At 50.8% G+C, this 13055-nt stretch overlaps 1 protein-coding gene across 11 annotated transcripts in view; it reads right to left on the bottom strand.

The window, feature by feature from the left end:
• Positions 1-667: 667 nt before the first annotated feature.
• The window catches only part of Znf710 (zinc finger protein 710), a 69290-nt gene continuing 56902 nt past the window's right edge, over positions 668-13055 (bottom strand). For 7 of the 11 annotated variants that reach the window (XM_076936425.1, XM_034497250.2, XM_076936431.1 and 4 more), the window contains exons 2-5: positions 10968-12456; positions 7058-7249; positions 6585-6759; positions 668-3091 (exon numbers count right to left, since the gene is read on the bottom strand). In XM_076936425.1, the coding sequence (XP_076792540.1) occupies positions 2922-3091; positions 6585-6759; positions 7058-7249; positions 10968-12428 (1998 nt within the window). In that variant the 5' untranslated portion in view covers positions 12429-12456 and the 3' untranslated portion in view covers positions 668-2921. Of the gene's footprint in view, positions 6760-7057; positions 7250-10967; positions 12457-13055 lie in introns of all 11 variants that reach the window. The other 4 variants (XM_076936444.1, XR_013111229.1, XM_076936442.1 and 1 more) reach the window with 4 other exon arrangements.

Raw genomic sequence — 13055 nt, 5'->3', positions numbered from 1 at the left:
CCTTTTTTTCTTTTTTAAAAGACATAGCTTTGTGTATCCTAGACTAGCCTCAAATTTCTATATAACTAAGGGTGACCTTGAACTTCTTAGCCTCCTGTCTCTACCTCTTGGATGTTGGTATCATGGGCATGTGTCACAATACTGTGTATGTGGTGCTGTGTATCAAACCCCAGGTGGTCTCCTGATTGGAGACAATTACTCTACCAAACAAGCCTCATCCACAGCCCTACCTAGCTTCAGGTTTAAAACTATTTATTTTACTCAATCACCATGAGTCTGACTGACCTGTCTCAAAACAGAAAACAAGAAATCTGAAAAGGCCAGGTGTGCACACATCCTTGTAATCTTGCTTCAGGAAGCTGAGACAGGAAAACAGTTATGTTCCAGGCCAGATACAGGCAGACCTCAAAACTATAAAAACCACACAGAAAAAAAGCAGCTGGGTGTGAGAGAACTCATCTGTAGCCTCAGCTCCTCACAGGTAGATTCGGCCTATAGAGACCTTGACTTAAACAACAATAAAATCTGCCCTTGGGGCTTGGAGCTTGTCCTCCAACTATCTGGCAGATCAGGTGGCTGAGATTGTCTGGCATGTGACTAGGAGCCTTGGAGTCTCCTTTGGAAGAAGGGCCTCCAAGAGCAGCGAGAAGAAGCATGTACAGTCACCTCACTAAAGAATATTCATTTATTTATAATTATTGCTAAGTAAACTTCTCTTTTAAACAGGAACATAAAAACACAGTAGGGCTCTGCACAAGTGGAATCGCTAAACAGTTGGTTTGTATACACGTCAAAATAAGTTAGAGTGGAATTCTGCCAGGGCTTCTGAGTCACCCTTTTCGGAAGCCTGGGAGGGGTAAGGCCGGAGCCTTGCCAGGACCACCTCCAGCTCCAACTGTGTGCTGTGTTGTGCCTTCCTCTCTGAGTTGCCAGGGCACAAGGCGAGGGCAGGGGTTTTTTGAGTATGGCACCCCCAGGGGTTGTGCCAGTGGCAGACTGGGAGACAGTGGGATCCCTCACCCAGGCCAGACTTCTCCCTTCCATTTCCAAGACCAAGGCCACTGTGTTGGCAGGAAAGAAGAGGAGGAGGAGAAGGAAGTACAGGGTGCTTTTTGGTACCAGGGGAGAAAGTCATTGTGGGAAGAGGTAGTTTGCAGGGGTGATGCCTTCTGCTCAGCAGGAGAAATGTCTTATACAGTGACACCTAATCACTGCCACCTGAGGGTCATCATGATGGGCACCTGGGAGGCTGGGAGCCATGAGAAACCATATTTGGGCCACTGTGGCCCCCTCACCCCCAGTCCTGAACAGTCACCCTGAGGCCTAGCTTGATGTTTCACTTAGGGACAGGCTTGGGGGCAATTGCACTGCCAATCAGCACCCTCTGCCCCAGCTGGTTTCTCCCTCTTGGTTTCTCAGCCAAAGCTGGTGGCTTCATCTATGCCTTTTTGGGGTTAGCCCTGCCTGCTCCTCCCCTTGGGAGCCTTGGGATTTGTGGGCAGGGGTTTGGGTGCTCGGGAGCTTATGAATGTGCTAGTACCTGGAGGACAGAGGGGAGGAGAGTGGACAGGTGGAGAGGGCTAGCTGGAGAGGGCCAGGTAGGTTCTCTGCCTCCCCTTCCCTCCTGCCTTAGCTTTCTGATGCTCCCAGCTAGTGACACACCTGGGCAGCTGCTTTAGGAGAGGGAAGCAGGAAGCACACACAGCACACAAGAAAGCTGAGGCTCAGAAGAACAACAACAATAAAAAAAAAAAAAAAAAAAAAAAACCAAAACAAACCAAACCAACAAAACAAAAACAACAACAACAACAACAAAAAAAAAAAACAAAAAAAAAAAAAAAAACCTCTCCATCAAAGAGGATAGATAGAGTTGGAAAGGAAAACATAAATTACCTTAAAATATCTTCACTTGTTCAAGACAGACCCCCCCACCGTGGTCTTCAATTAAATATGTTGCTCTTAGAGCCTTCTGAGCCTCAGCTCTCCCACTCCTTGCTTATAAAAAAACAAAACCAAAACGTTCTAGTTCCCCTCTTCCCGAGGGTGGTCTTCCTTGGCTTCCCCCTGGACAGCCTCTTGGTCCCAGAGATGTGTCACCCTGCCCTTCCCCGGCTCAAGGGGCCTCCACCTGTCTTTGTTAATGCTTGTCAGACACAAGGCAATGTCCTGGTCTTGTTTGGTGAGGACACTGGTTGGTACCTTAGCTTGGAACAGACCTGGATGAAATTTGTTGAAATGCACATTAGGGACACTCTTTCAAACGGGGCTGGGGCAGGGGTGCTCTGCAGGCTGGCTGGAGGGGGGGGGGGTGCTCTGGAGGCTGGACTCCCCTGCTCTCCTACAGGCAGGGCCAGGGCTAGGGCCGCATGCATACCTGCCAGGAGCAAGTGGGAGGCCCAGGAGGTAGAAGGCGGAGTGCCCTGCCTGGCTCTTGAGTGGTGGGGGAAGGGAAAGAGGTTCTTGGGTCTGAGCAGGGTGGGGGTGGGCAGTGCTGGCCAGTGCAGGGGCTCAGATGTCCTTAAAGGCCAGAGTCGGTGCAGAAGAGAGACAAGACCTGGCTCAAGCGTTCTCTTCCTGGAGAGCGCCTCTATGCCTGAGGTGGCTTGGAGAAGACCTCTAAGTCTGTGCCTGTAAGAGGCCTCACTAGCATTTCCCCTACCCACCAGCAGCAGCAGGCCAAGGAGAACCAGATGTGGACCTCCTGGTTACCTTTCCCTCACCGGGATGCCTAGGCCTGTGCCCAGCTCCCTGCAAGGACAGTAGTACAGTCTCCATTTGGTCTAAAGGTCCCTAGTGGTGCAAATGACTGAGGGTTGGGGGAGGAGGGCTGGGCAGTGGGCAGTAGCTTGGTTCTGGGCTGCAGAAGGGCAGCCCTCGGCGTGTGGGTCTCACCCTGCCCTCCCCACCCACTCAGCGGCCTGCTATAGCACATTGTAGTAGGCCATCTCCTTCATGGCCTGCTCAGTGAGGGTGCTGGCCTCTGCGCTGCCGTCCACACTGCTGTAGGTGTACGCGTTTTCCTCGAAGTCCTCCATCTCCTGATGGTTGTCAAGTTCAGAGGGGTCGGGGCCTGCCAGCTCCATCATGGGGTCTACAAGAGAGGGGCACAGTTAGACCTAAACACTGGGCATCCCCAGCATCCTGCAGGAAGGGGGGCGGACCTTAAAGTCCAGCCCGTTTCCTTGGTCTTTGCATCCAGGTGGTTACGGACCCTATTGCTGGGTGTACAAGGAAGGGCCCTGGACAGAACAGATGCTTGGCCTGCCCTTGACCTCTGGGTTATGCTTCCCTGGCCCTACTAGGTCACTAAGCCCTCCTGGGTCATCTGCATTGTCTGTCACTGGTTCCCCCTCTGCTATGGGACTCATGTAGTACCTGCTGCATGCCAAGTGCTCCCCAGACCTCATCCAATGTTTGCCTGCAACCTCCGAGTACAGACCAAAAGGCTGATCAACTTCCCAAAGTCATCCCACAAGTGCTCCTGTGGGCCTGCGAAGCTCTGCCTCGGAGCACTGGCAGGGGTGGTTTTTCTACATTACAGCACCAAACCAGCCCTACCCTGGTCCTGGGTTCTCCAAGAACAAACTCAGCCAAGGTAGGTTGTCAAAGCATCTCTGGAGACAGGAGGAGGTCTGAGAGGTACCTTGTAATTCTGTCAAATTAGAATCTTACTATAAAGCTTGCTGTTATGACAGAGTGCCTCCTGAAGAGACATGGATTAGTATGAACTGGGAGCCCGGGAGAATGGCAGAGTGGGTTTTGCTCCTGCCCTCTGAAGAAATTTGGTAATTAGGGGGAAACAGACCTCACCCTGATAGGTCCGAGGTGGGCATCTCAACCTTGGCATCACTAACATCTGGGGCCACAATTCTTCGTGGTAGGTCAGTGCAGGACATTACAGAGTCCTGCACTCTTCCCACCTGATGCCAGGAGTAGCTTCCATATATCTATCCCCCGAGGGTCAAATTCACCCTCCTCTGCCAATGAGTGGCTTAGGAATGGGCCTGTAACCTAATTCTGACCAGTGGGCAAGTTATTGGTTTTAAAGAAGGAGGACAGCTTTTGTCCCTTTTTGGGTGTGCCAGGAAGCAGTGTTCTGGTGGCTACTGCTCTACCTTGAGTGCAGAAAATGCCAGTGTTGTGGGGTCTCCTAATTCACCTGACTTTTTAAAGATGGCCTAGGCTTTCAATCTCCCTCTCTACTTTTTTTTTATTTTTTTTTTTTTGAGACAGGGTTTCTGTTATAGCCCTGGCTGTCCTGGAACTTACTATGTAGACCAGGCTGGCCTCGAATTCGAAGAACTGCCTGCCTTTCCATTGCTGGGATTACAGCTGTGCTCCATGGCTTTCTTTCTTTTGGATAGATCTCATGTATCTCGGGCTACCCTCAACTCATTATATAGTCAAAGATGACCTTGAACTTTTGGACCTCTTGTCTCCATCTCCAGAATGCTGAGATCACAGTGGTGCATCACCACATTCGATTTATGGGGTGCTGGGGTCAAGGCCAGGACCTTGTGCATGCTAAGCACTACCCACTGAGCTATCTCTAATTCTTGCAAACTGTTAAATGTGAACCAAGCCTAGGTTGGTCTCCATTCCTACTGCCGTCCCATCATATTCCACCACTGCTTATTACAAGTCAAACTTCGTGTCCCCGCTTTATGTCCATTGCTTCAGGCAAGTACCTCAGGCTGGCCTTGAACTCCGCACAGAGTTGAAGACTGTGTTGAACTAGAAGAGGCATACGAGCATCCAGCTGCTCTAGCAGCAGGGCTAAGCATTCCTGGAAATGAGGAAAGACATTGTTCCCCTCACCCCAGAGAACCAGGTTTGATGGCTCCAGTTATTTGCAAAAGGACAAGGTTGGCTTGGTCTCTGCTGGTGACCAGCTACAAGGCAAGTCCACCGTAGTAAAGCTCTCACATGGATGCATAAGGGAACAGTCCAAAGGGCTTCAAAACCCAACCCCCAGCCCTGTACCTCTGGTGTCCAGACCCAGCCATCAGCATTAACAACATTCTTCAACCATGTTGGAGAGATGGCTCAGTGTTTAACGCACAGGGCATTCTCCCAGAGCCCCAGAAATGATTGCCAGCACCCACATGGTGTCTGTAACTGTCACTCCAGTTCCATCGGATCTGACCGTCTCCTCTGGACTCCACTAGGCAAGCCCATGGCACATAGACATACATGGAAGCAAAAATCCCATACACATAAAAGGTATTCAAAGGGAGCCTATTTGGAAGTACAGTCCCCTCAACCACTCCCGGACACTGCTAGAAGCCCAGCAGTTTACGTCAGCTCTGGGGAGATTCTGGCAAGGACCATTAGGCAAGGAACATAGAGCCTTTGGTAATGAGGATTCCCACTCAGCAGCAGGTCTGGGGCAAAGCTAAGCCCACATGTCCACTCCAGACAATGTGTATCAAGGGGCTACAGAGAACATCCAGATGTAGGCTATAGGGTTCCTAGTTACCTACCACACAGCCATGGTAAGACTAACTAGACAAGCCAGTGTCCCCTCTGCCAGAAACTCTAAGCCATTTACTGGCCAGATGCTCCAAACCCAAGTCCTTAGCCATCTGTAGTGCCTTAGTCAACCCACCTAGCTGCTGCCAACACACTGACGGCTTAGGGAAAAATCTCAGGTACACCTTCAGCTGCCTCCTGCCTGTACAATCGGAAGACACCTCCCCCGAATGGAACTGTAGACCAGTGGTCAGCTCTGCTGTGACCAGACAGAAGGGACGTCTCATTAGCAGTCACTAAGATGTAGCATCCTCCAGAAATTTTTCTTTTTTGCTTAGAGACAGGTTCTTATATAGCCTGGCTTGACCTCAAACTTGTAATCCTGCCTCCGTATCCCAAGTACAGATATGTGGTACCTAGCCTCTCTGGAAATCTCTCTCAGACTATTATTATTGATGCTGCAGGGTCTCACTGGATACCTCAGTTCCTAAATGCTAGAATTGTGTGTACTGCCACCGTACCCAGATCTCCGATTTTGTTTCTCTCATAAAACTTACTGACAGGAATACCCATCTCTCTTTGACTATGTGATTGTATTCTCTCTAGCAGGTACCATAACTGAATGTCTGAGACTCTCCCATGTGCACTTGGGAGGTGTGACCTTGTGTCCTCCCCACCCCTGTCACTTTCCCACCCACTTACTTGCAATGACCACGGCACCTCGTTGTAATGACGAGATGACCTATCTACGGCTCTCATGTGTTACGATCAAGTTGCCTCATCTCTCTGACCTGCAGTTTCTGCTATAGGAATGATACCAGAGCCAGCCTCCCTGGGAGGGTCACATGAGTTACACAGCACTCAACGTGTATAAGTTATTGTTTTATTATTGTTTTATCGAGCCCACGTAAGTCCTTGGAAGAAGACATAAATACCCCCCACCCGTTATTGCCACGATGGCTCTCCAGGTTCCCCCTCTCTCCAGACCTGAGCCCACCTCATTGACGTCTCAGCCTTGGCCAGCCTCCCTACGCCTCTAATTGGACAGGAGACTCCTGAGTGCGCCATGCTGCTGTCAATCCTGCTCTGTCCACTGCGTACAGCCCACCCACCTTGGCTGTCCAGGCTGATGTCCATGACGCCATGCTTGACCTTCATGTGCCGGCTCAGGTTTCCCTTGAGGTTGAACTTGCTGGAGCAGTACGGGCACTTGAATGGCTTGCTGCCTGCGTGCAGGTGCATATGACCCAGCAGGTTGTACATGCGGTTGAAGGACTTCCCGCACACCTGGAACAGGGAGGGTACCAGAGGGCTGTGGGGAGGAGCCTGCCATCCTGGCAAATCTACCCACCTTCCTTGACAACCACAGAGACAGGTAAAGGCACTGCTCCTTGCCTCTCCTGCTTGCTCGGAGCCTGAGGTGGAAACTGAGGCTCACATCCTATTCCAGGGTCCTGACCAGGCCCCTGCAGTGGCTGTGCCACAACCTTCACCCCTTTCAATTTCCCAGAAGTACAGCTGTAGCAGTCAAGCCTCCTATCCCTACCGGCCCTCCACCCAGACGGGTGAGGGAACCGTCCCATACCTTGCACTTGAACGGCTTCACAGGCGAGTGCACAATCATGTGGGTCTTGAGGGTTTGCTTCTGCACAAAGGTCTTGAAGCAGATGTGGCACTGGTAGGGCCGGACGCTGGTGTGGATCAGCATGTGGCGTTTCATGTTGGCCTGCAGGGTGAACTCCCGACCACACACCTCACACTTGAACTCCTTCACACCCTGTGAAAGAAGAGGGACCACTCAGGGTTGGGGCACTAACGTGCAGCTCTGAGAAATTCTTTGTTTTACAAAGAAAATAAAAAATACTTGTTTTTTTTGCATGTGTGTGGTGTGTCTGCCATAGCACAGGTGACTATCAGAGGACGACTTCCTGGCTCTCTCATTCCACTATATGAGCAGCAAACTCAGGTTACTGGGCTTGGGGGCAAGCCCCTCTACCCACTGAGCGTCTCTGGGGTCTGGCAGGGAAGAATGGCAGGTCCGCTACCTTCCAGGATAAGGCAGACAAATTATGTGCCCTCTCTCATCTGCCTGCCAAGCTGGTGTCCAAGTAGATCTGATTCAAGGCTTGCGCGCGCGCGCACACACACACACACACGCACACACACGCACACACACACACACAAAACATTTCTACATCTAATGAAAAGCTGGGTATAAGGCACAAGCAGACAGATCTGAGACTAACCAGGGACACACAGTAAGAGAGGGGAGGGAGAGTTGGAGTCTCTCTGAGAGTAGAGTAATTATCTACCAAAGGTCATGTCCTGGATTCAATCACCAGCACTCAAAAACACTCAAGTATGCATAAAATTCTAAGTTGCAGTTGGGTGGTGGTAGCACCCACTTTAATCCTGCACTCAGGAGGCAGAGTCAGGCAGATCTCTGTGAGTTCCAGGCTAGCCTGGTCTAAAGAGATAGTTCCAGGACAGCCAAGGCTACACAGAGAAACCTTGTCTTGAAAAACAACAAAATTCTGAATTGTGAAACTTTTGTGCCCTTCCAATCTCCTGAAGGTATAGAGTCACCTATAGCAGTTGTTCAGTAGACAGGCTGAGGCCCCTCCCTAAAGAGGCTCAGAGGCTCATTCAGTGGGGTCTGGGATGGCCCAGGAGTTTTTAGTTTGACAGTCCTCACAGCTGACTTTTATCAGGGACACTCAGCCCCAGGAGGCACCGGCTCCAGAGCAAACTGTCTGGTTGGAACTGTTGTAGGACTCTTTATGGTCCAGTATTCACTCAGCACAGGAATAGGGTGCTATGTGCACAGGGGATGCTGGGAGAGAAGAAGGGGTCACAGTTGGGTGCTCGCCATCCTTCTACTGAAGAGAATCTCACCAGGACAGATGCACATCTGTGGTCACAGCTACTGTCTCAACTACTTAATACAAAATGTCTGCATTTTTGTGTGTGTCTTCTGGTGACTGAACCCAGGGTATTTTTATATTAACAGGCCCCATGTCTATTCTTTTAGCAGTCAGGTTCTCTTGTTATATACCCTCTTTACAGGGTGAGTCACATGACCACCGGGGGTACCATTCAAGAGTTGTAAACACAGCTGTGCATGGGGTACAAATTAAGACACCAACACCTTTGGTGTTCTTTACATAGCCTTTATCTCTGAAAACTTTGGTATGGTAGGGATCTTGAAGTCTCCGAGTAGAGGAAGATGGCAAATACACAGCTACCCATCATCCTTCACTCCTACCCTTGCAGACATTAATAATCAATTACAGTTTTACTGAGGCGCAGGTTCAGTGTCAGAATCTTAACATTTTACATTTAGCAGCCATTACAGCTGACAGGTCCGCCTTGCCAATGGTCCCTGCAATAGCAGAAAAGTTCTGGAGCAGTCTGGGCTGGAAAAGCTTGGGTTCCTGGCCTGGCAGGCTCACTGAAGTGTCGTCTACTGTGACACTGTAGGTGTCTCATAGGTCACCACATGGAGGAGAGACTACTCACAGCCATGAAAGGTTAAGTTGGCCAGAGTTAGAAGGAATCTGTGAGTCAGCCATGTGCTAGGATGGATGGTTATGTCTAAGAGGCTTCATTCCACCTTCCCCTTCCTGGGTAGAAGGAAAGGCCTCTTGGGGGAGGGAGGTGGTGATGGCTGAAAGGTGAGGGGAAGAGAACTCATGACCTGGCACCAGGAAGAGAGGAAAATGGATGAAGGTTGGGTCTAGCAACCTGGTGCATGAAAACATGGTTGCTTAAGTACCTGTCTTCATAAATTACTTTGCTCAGGTGAGCATTGTCCATTCCTTGTACTTTTAAGATATACATATCCATTTTATGTGCATGTGTTGTAGCTGTGCAAATGTCTGTACATCATGTGTACGCTGGGGCAAGCAGAGGCCGTGAGAGGGCATTGGATCCCCCTGGAACTGGTGTTCCAAGAAGTTGTGAGCTGCTATGTGTGGAAGCAGAGAACCAGACCTGAAGCCTCTACAAGAGAAGCAAAGTGCTCTCAAGTGCTGAGCCATCTCTCTAGCCCCCTTTCCTCTTCGTGTGTGTGTGTGTGTGTGTATATATGATCATGTGTGTGCAAGTGTGGAGGCCAGGTGAGCCTTGGGTGTTGTTCCTCAGAAGCTGTCCCACAGGGTTCTGGAGCTCACTGGCAAGGGTAGAACCCTCCACCTACTTCCCCACTCGGGGATTATGAATGCATGCCAGCATGCCTAGGTCTTACACAGGTATGGGGGATTGACCTCAGGTCCTTATGCATACATGGCCCCATCTTTTACATTTATCTTTGTGTGTGTTGTGTGTGTATGGGTCAAGTGGCAACTAATGGGAATTGACTCTCCTTTCACTGCCTGGGTCCCGAGGATCAGACTCAAGTTTCTCAGGCTTGGCAGCAAGCACCTTTACCTGCTTTCCCCAGCCCCATCTACCCTTTCATACACACATACACACACACATATATATACATATATATACACACATATACATATATATGTGCTATATATATATACATATATACATATGTGTATATATGTGTGTATATATGTATATATGTGTGTATATATATGTATAGCACATATATATTTCATTTTCCTGAAGGGAAATCAAAGGTTTTGATACACTTTTGTGATCCCCTGAATTCCTGGTCATACCATGACTCTCTCAGGCCTCAGATCCAGGAAACAGGGAGGGACATTTGATTCCTGTGGGAGTTCCGCAAACATTTCACATAAAAATCTTTTAAATTCCTCTTCTCTGTGTGTGTCTCTCTGTCTCTGTCTCTCTGTGGCACATGCTTGTGTACATGTGTCTGGGGTGGGGGTGGGAGGTGCAATTGTCCAGGTGCATCTTATTCTCTGAGCCTTCTGAGCCTTCCTGACCTCACTGTTTTGGCTTTGCCATCTGGCTAATGAGCCAACAGGAGCCACCTGTCTCCTCTCCCCACGGGTGGGTTCTGCACACCCACACACCCAGCTTTTTTACAGGTGTGCTGGGAACCTAAACTCAGGTCTCATGTTTGCACAAGCACTTTATATTCTGAACCATCTCCCCAGGCCTCAAAAACACTTTAAAGATAAATTTTACTATTAAAAAAAAAAAAGGTAATTTCAACACAGTATTATGTCTGTTACTCTACTACAATTAGGTACATTTCTAAGTGTGAGGTGAGTGAGATGGCTCAGTGCTTTAGACTGCTCTTCCAGAGGACCCAGGTTTGAGTCCCAGCGCTTACATGGCAGCTTATGACCACCTATAACTCCAGTTCAGGGGATCTGATGGCCTCTTCTGACCTTCAAGGGGGCCAGGCACACACTGCAGTGCACAGACATACATACAGGCAAAATACACACACAAAATAAAAATACATCTTAACCAAAAAAGTTTACCTGTGTACTACCTAAATAATCCCATCGGGGTTTTAGAACTCGTTGAAAAGAAAAGTGGCAGGGGCCAGCCATGGCTGGTGGCCTTACCTTGTGGGTGAGGGAATGCTGCTTGAGGTGATGGATCTGGCTGAATTCCATGCCACATTCAGTGCACACGAAGGGCCGCACATTCTGGTGCTTGAGCATGTGGTTTTGTAGCTGGCTGCGGTAGTGGAAGGACTTGTCACACTCCAGGCACTGGTAGAGGGTGGGGCCCTGGTGGGAGGCCAGGTGGCGCTTGAGCTGGGTCAGGGTGGAGAAGTCTAGGCCGCATTCGACACAGACATGGCAGCGGCCACTCTCGTGCTTTACCTCGTGGGCCTTGAGCTCGCTAGGGTAGGCGAAGCCGCGGCCACAGAAGTGACAGCTGTAGGGCTTCACCTCCGAGTGCAGCAGCATGTGGCGTTTGAGGTGGCTGGTCTGAGTGAAGGCCTTGTGGCACACCTGGCATTTGTGGGGCCGCGTGCCCTGGTGCGTCAGCAGGTGCGTCTGCAGGTGGCTGGGCTGCTTGAAGAGCTTGCTGCAGTGGGGACATGAGTGTGGCTTGATGCCGTTGTGGCCCAGGATGTGCGTCACCAGATTATACTTAGACGTGTAGGACTTCTCGCACATGCGACACTGCCAGCGCTTCTGCCGGTCGCCCGCCTCCACTAGGTAGGAGTCATCGATCTGCACGTTGATGTCCAGCCGGTCCAGCTGTGCCTTCTTGTGGCGCTCCACCGTAGAGCCTGCTGTGTCAGCCTCGAACTCGCTGGACTCCTGCCACACGAAGCCCTGCTCTGGTTTGACGAGTTCTGTCGACGTCATGTTGGGAGGCTCAGGATTGCTCAGGGGGGCCAGGTGGGGCGGCTCAAAACTACATTCAGTGGGCAAAGTCTCTGGTCCAGGTAGTGCCATGCTGGGTTCGGGGAAGCCATCCCGGGCTGGGTCCGGGAAAGGAGGATCGAATGGGGCCATGTCCAGCTCTGGCCTTGGAGTTCTCGGCAAGTGCCGGAGTGTCCGGGGCTTGCGACTGAAGGCGCTAAGGTCGATCATCTTGACAGCACTGCTCTGCACCAGGGCCTCGCAGCCGCCGCTGGCCACCTCAGCAGGGGCTTCTGCAGGGCCCGGGTCTTTGTCATCACCAGGCACAGACACCTCATATACCTCCTGTTCCTCTTCCTCTTCTGCCTTCTCAAACTTGACCTTGGGTACCAGCCTCACAGGGGGCCGTGTCTTCCTCCGGGTGTGCTTCTCAAAGGCCGCCTCTACCTCCAGCACCTCCTCTTCTGGGGGCTCTTCCAGGGCCCGCCCATTACAGGCCAGCTGATAGATGTCGGGCCCTGGTGGTCCTGGCTCCCCCATGGCTGTCCCAGTCAGTTCTGGCCCTAGATCTGGATAGAAGGCCTCAGCACTTATGGTGGCTCCAAAGAGCTCATTTTCTGAGACCAGGCCCAGCACTGCAGCCTGAGCCAAGGACAGCACCACCACAGCGTCCGTCTGTGTCCCTGAGTCCATGAAGCCCTCCATCCCGTGGCGTTTGGCTACGAGGGCATTTCTGTAAGAGAAAAGGGAGGGTTAATACTGCTAATCCCATGCTGAGTGGGCATCAGACTCATTGAAGACAAGGGTCCAAATAATTTGGGGTGTGTATAGCCTTGATGTCATGACCCCTGCCTTGAGAACAGGGTATGCTTGTTATATGGGGAGTAATGACCACCTCTGTGTATCCAGCCATCTTCTCCATCTCTCTGAGAGACTCTGGGTGAGCCCCACCCCCTGCCTGCCTAAGTCTTTCTATCCATAAACCAGGAAGGAGGGTGGATTTCATCTGTGATTCTTTTTCTTTGTTTGAGACAGGGTAGCTGATCTAGAACTCCTTATCCTCCTGCCTAAGCCCCTACAGCTCACCCAATGCTGGAATTACAAATGTGTGCCCCCACATCCATCTGCCCAGTGACTCATGTGCACGCCTATGGTATGTGCACAAATGCCCATGTGCAGAACTGCATGAGGTCAATGTCGGGCTTTTGTCTCTAATTGAACCTGGATTCTCCTGACTCTGCCATCCAGCTCTGGGGTTAGAGGTTTGTCTCTAGGACCATTCTCTTATTGGTTGGTGTAGCAAGCACTTTACCCACAGAGCTACCTCCCTAA

The sequence above is a fragment of the Arvicanthis niloticus genome, chromosome 1 (genome assembly GCF_011762505.2).
Source record: "Arvicanthis niloticus isolate mArvNil1 chromosome 1, mArvNil1.pat.X, whole genome shotgun sequence".
Lineage (NCBI taxonomy): Eukaryota > Metazoa > Chordata > Mammalia > Rodentia > Muridae > Arvicanthis > Arvicanthis niloticus.
Note: the sequence above shows the minus strand (reverse complement) of the source record. Positions and strands in the feature narration are given on the sequence as shown.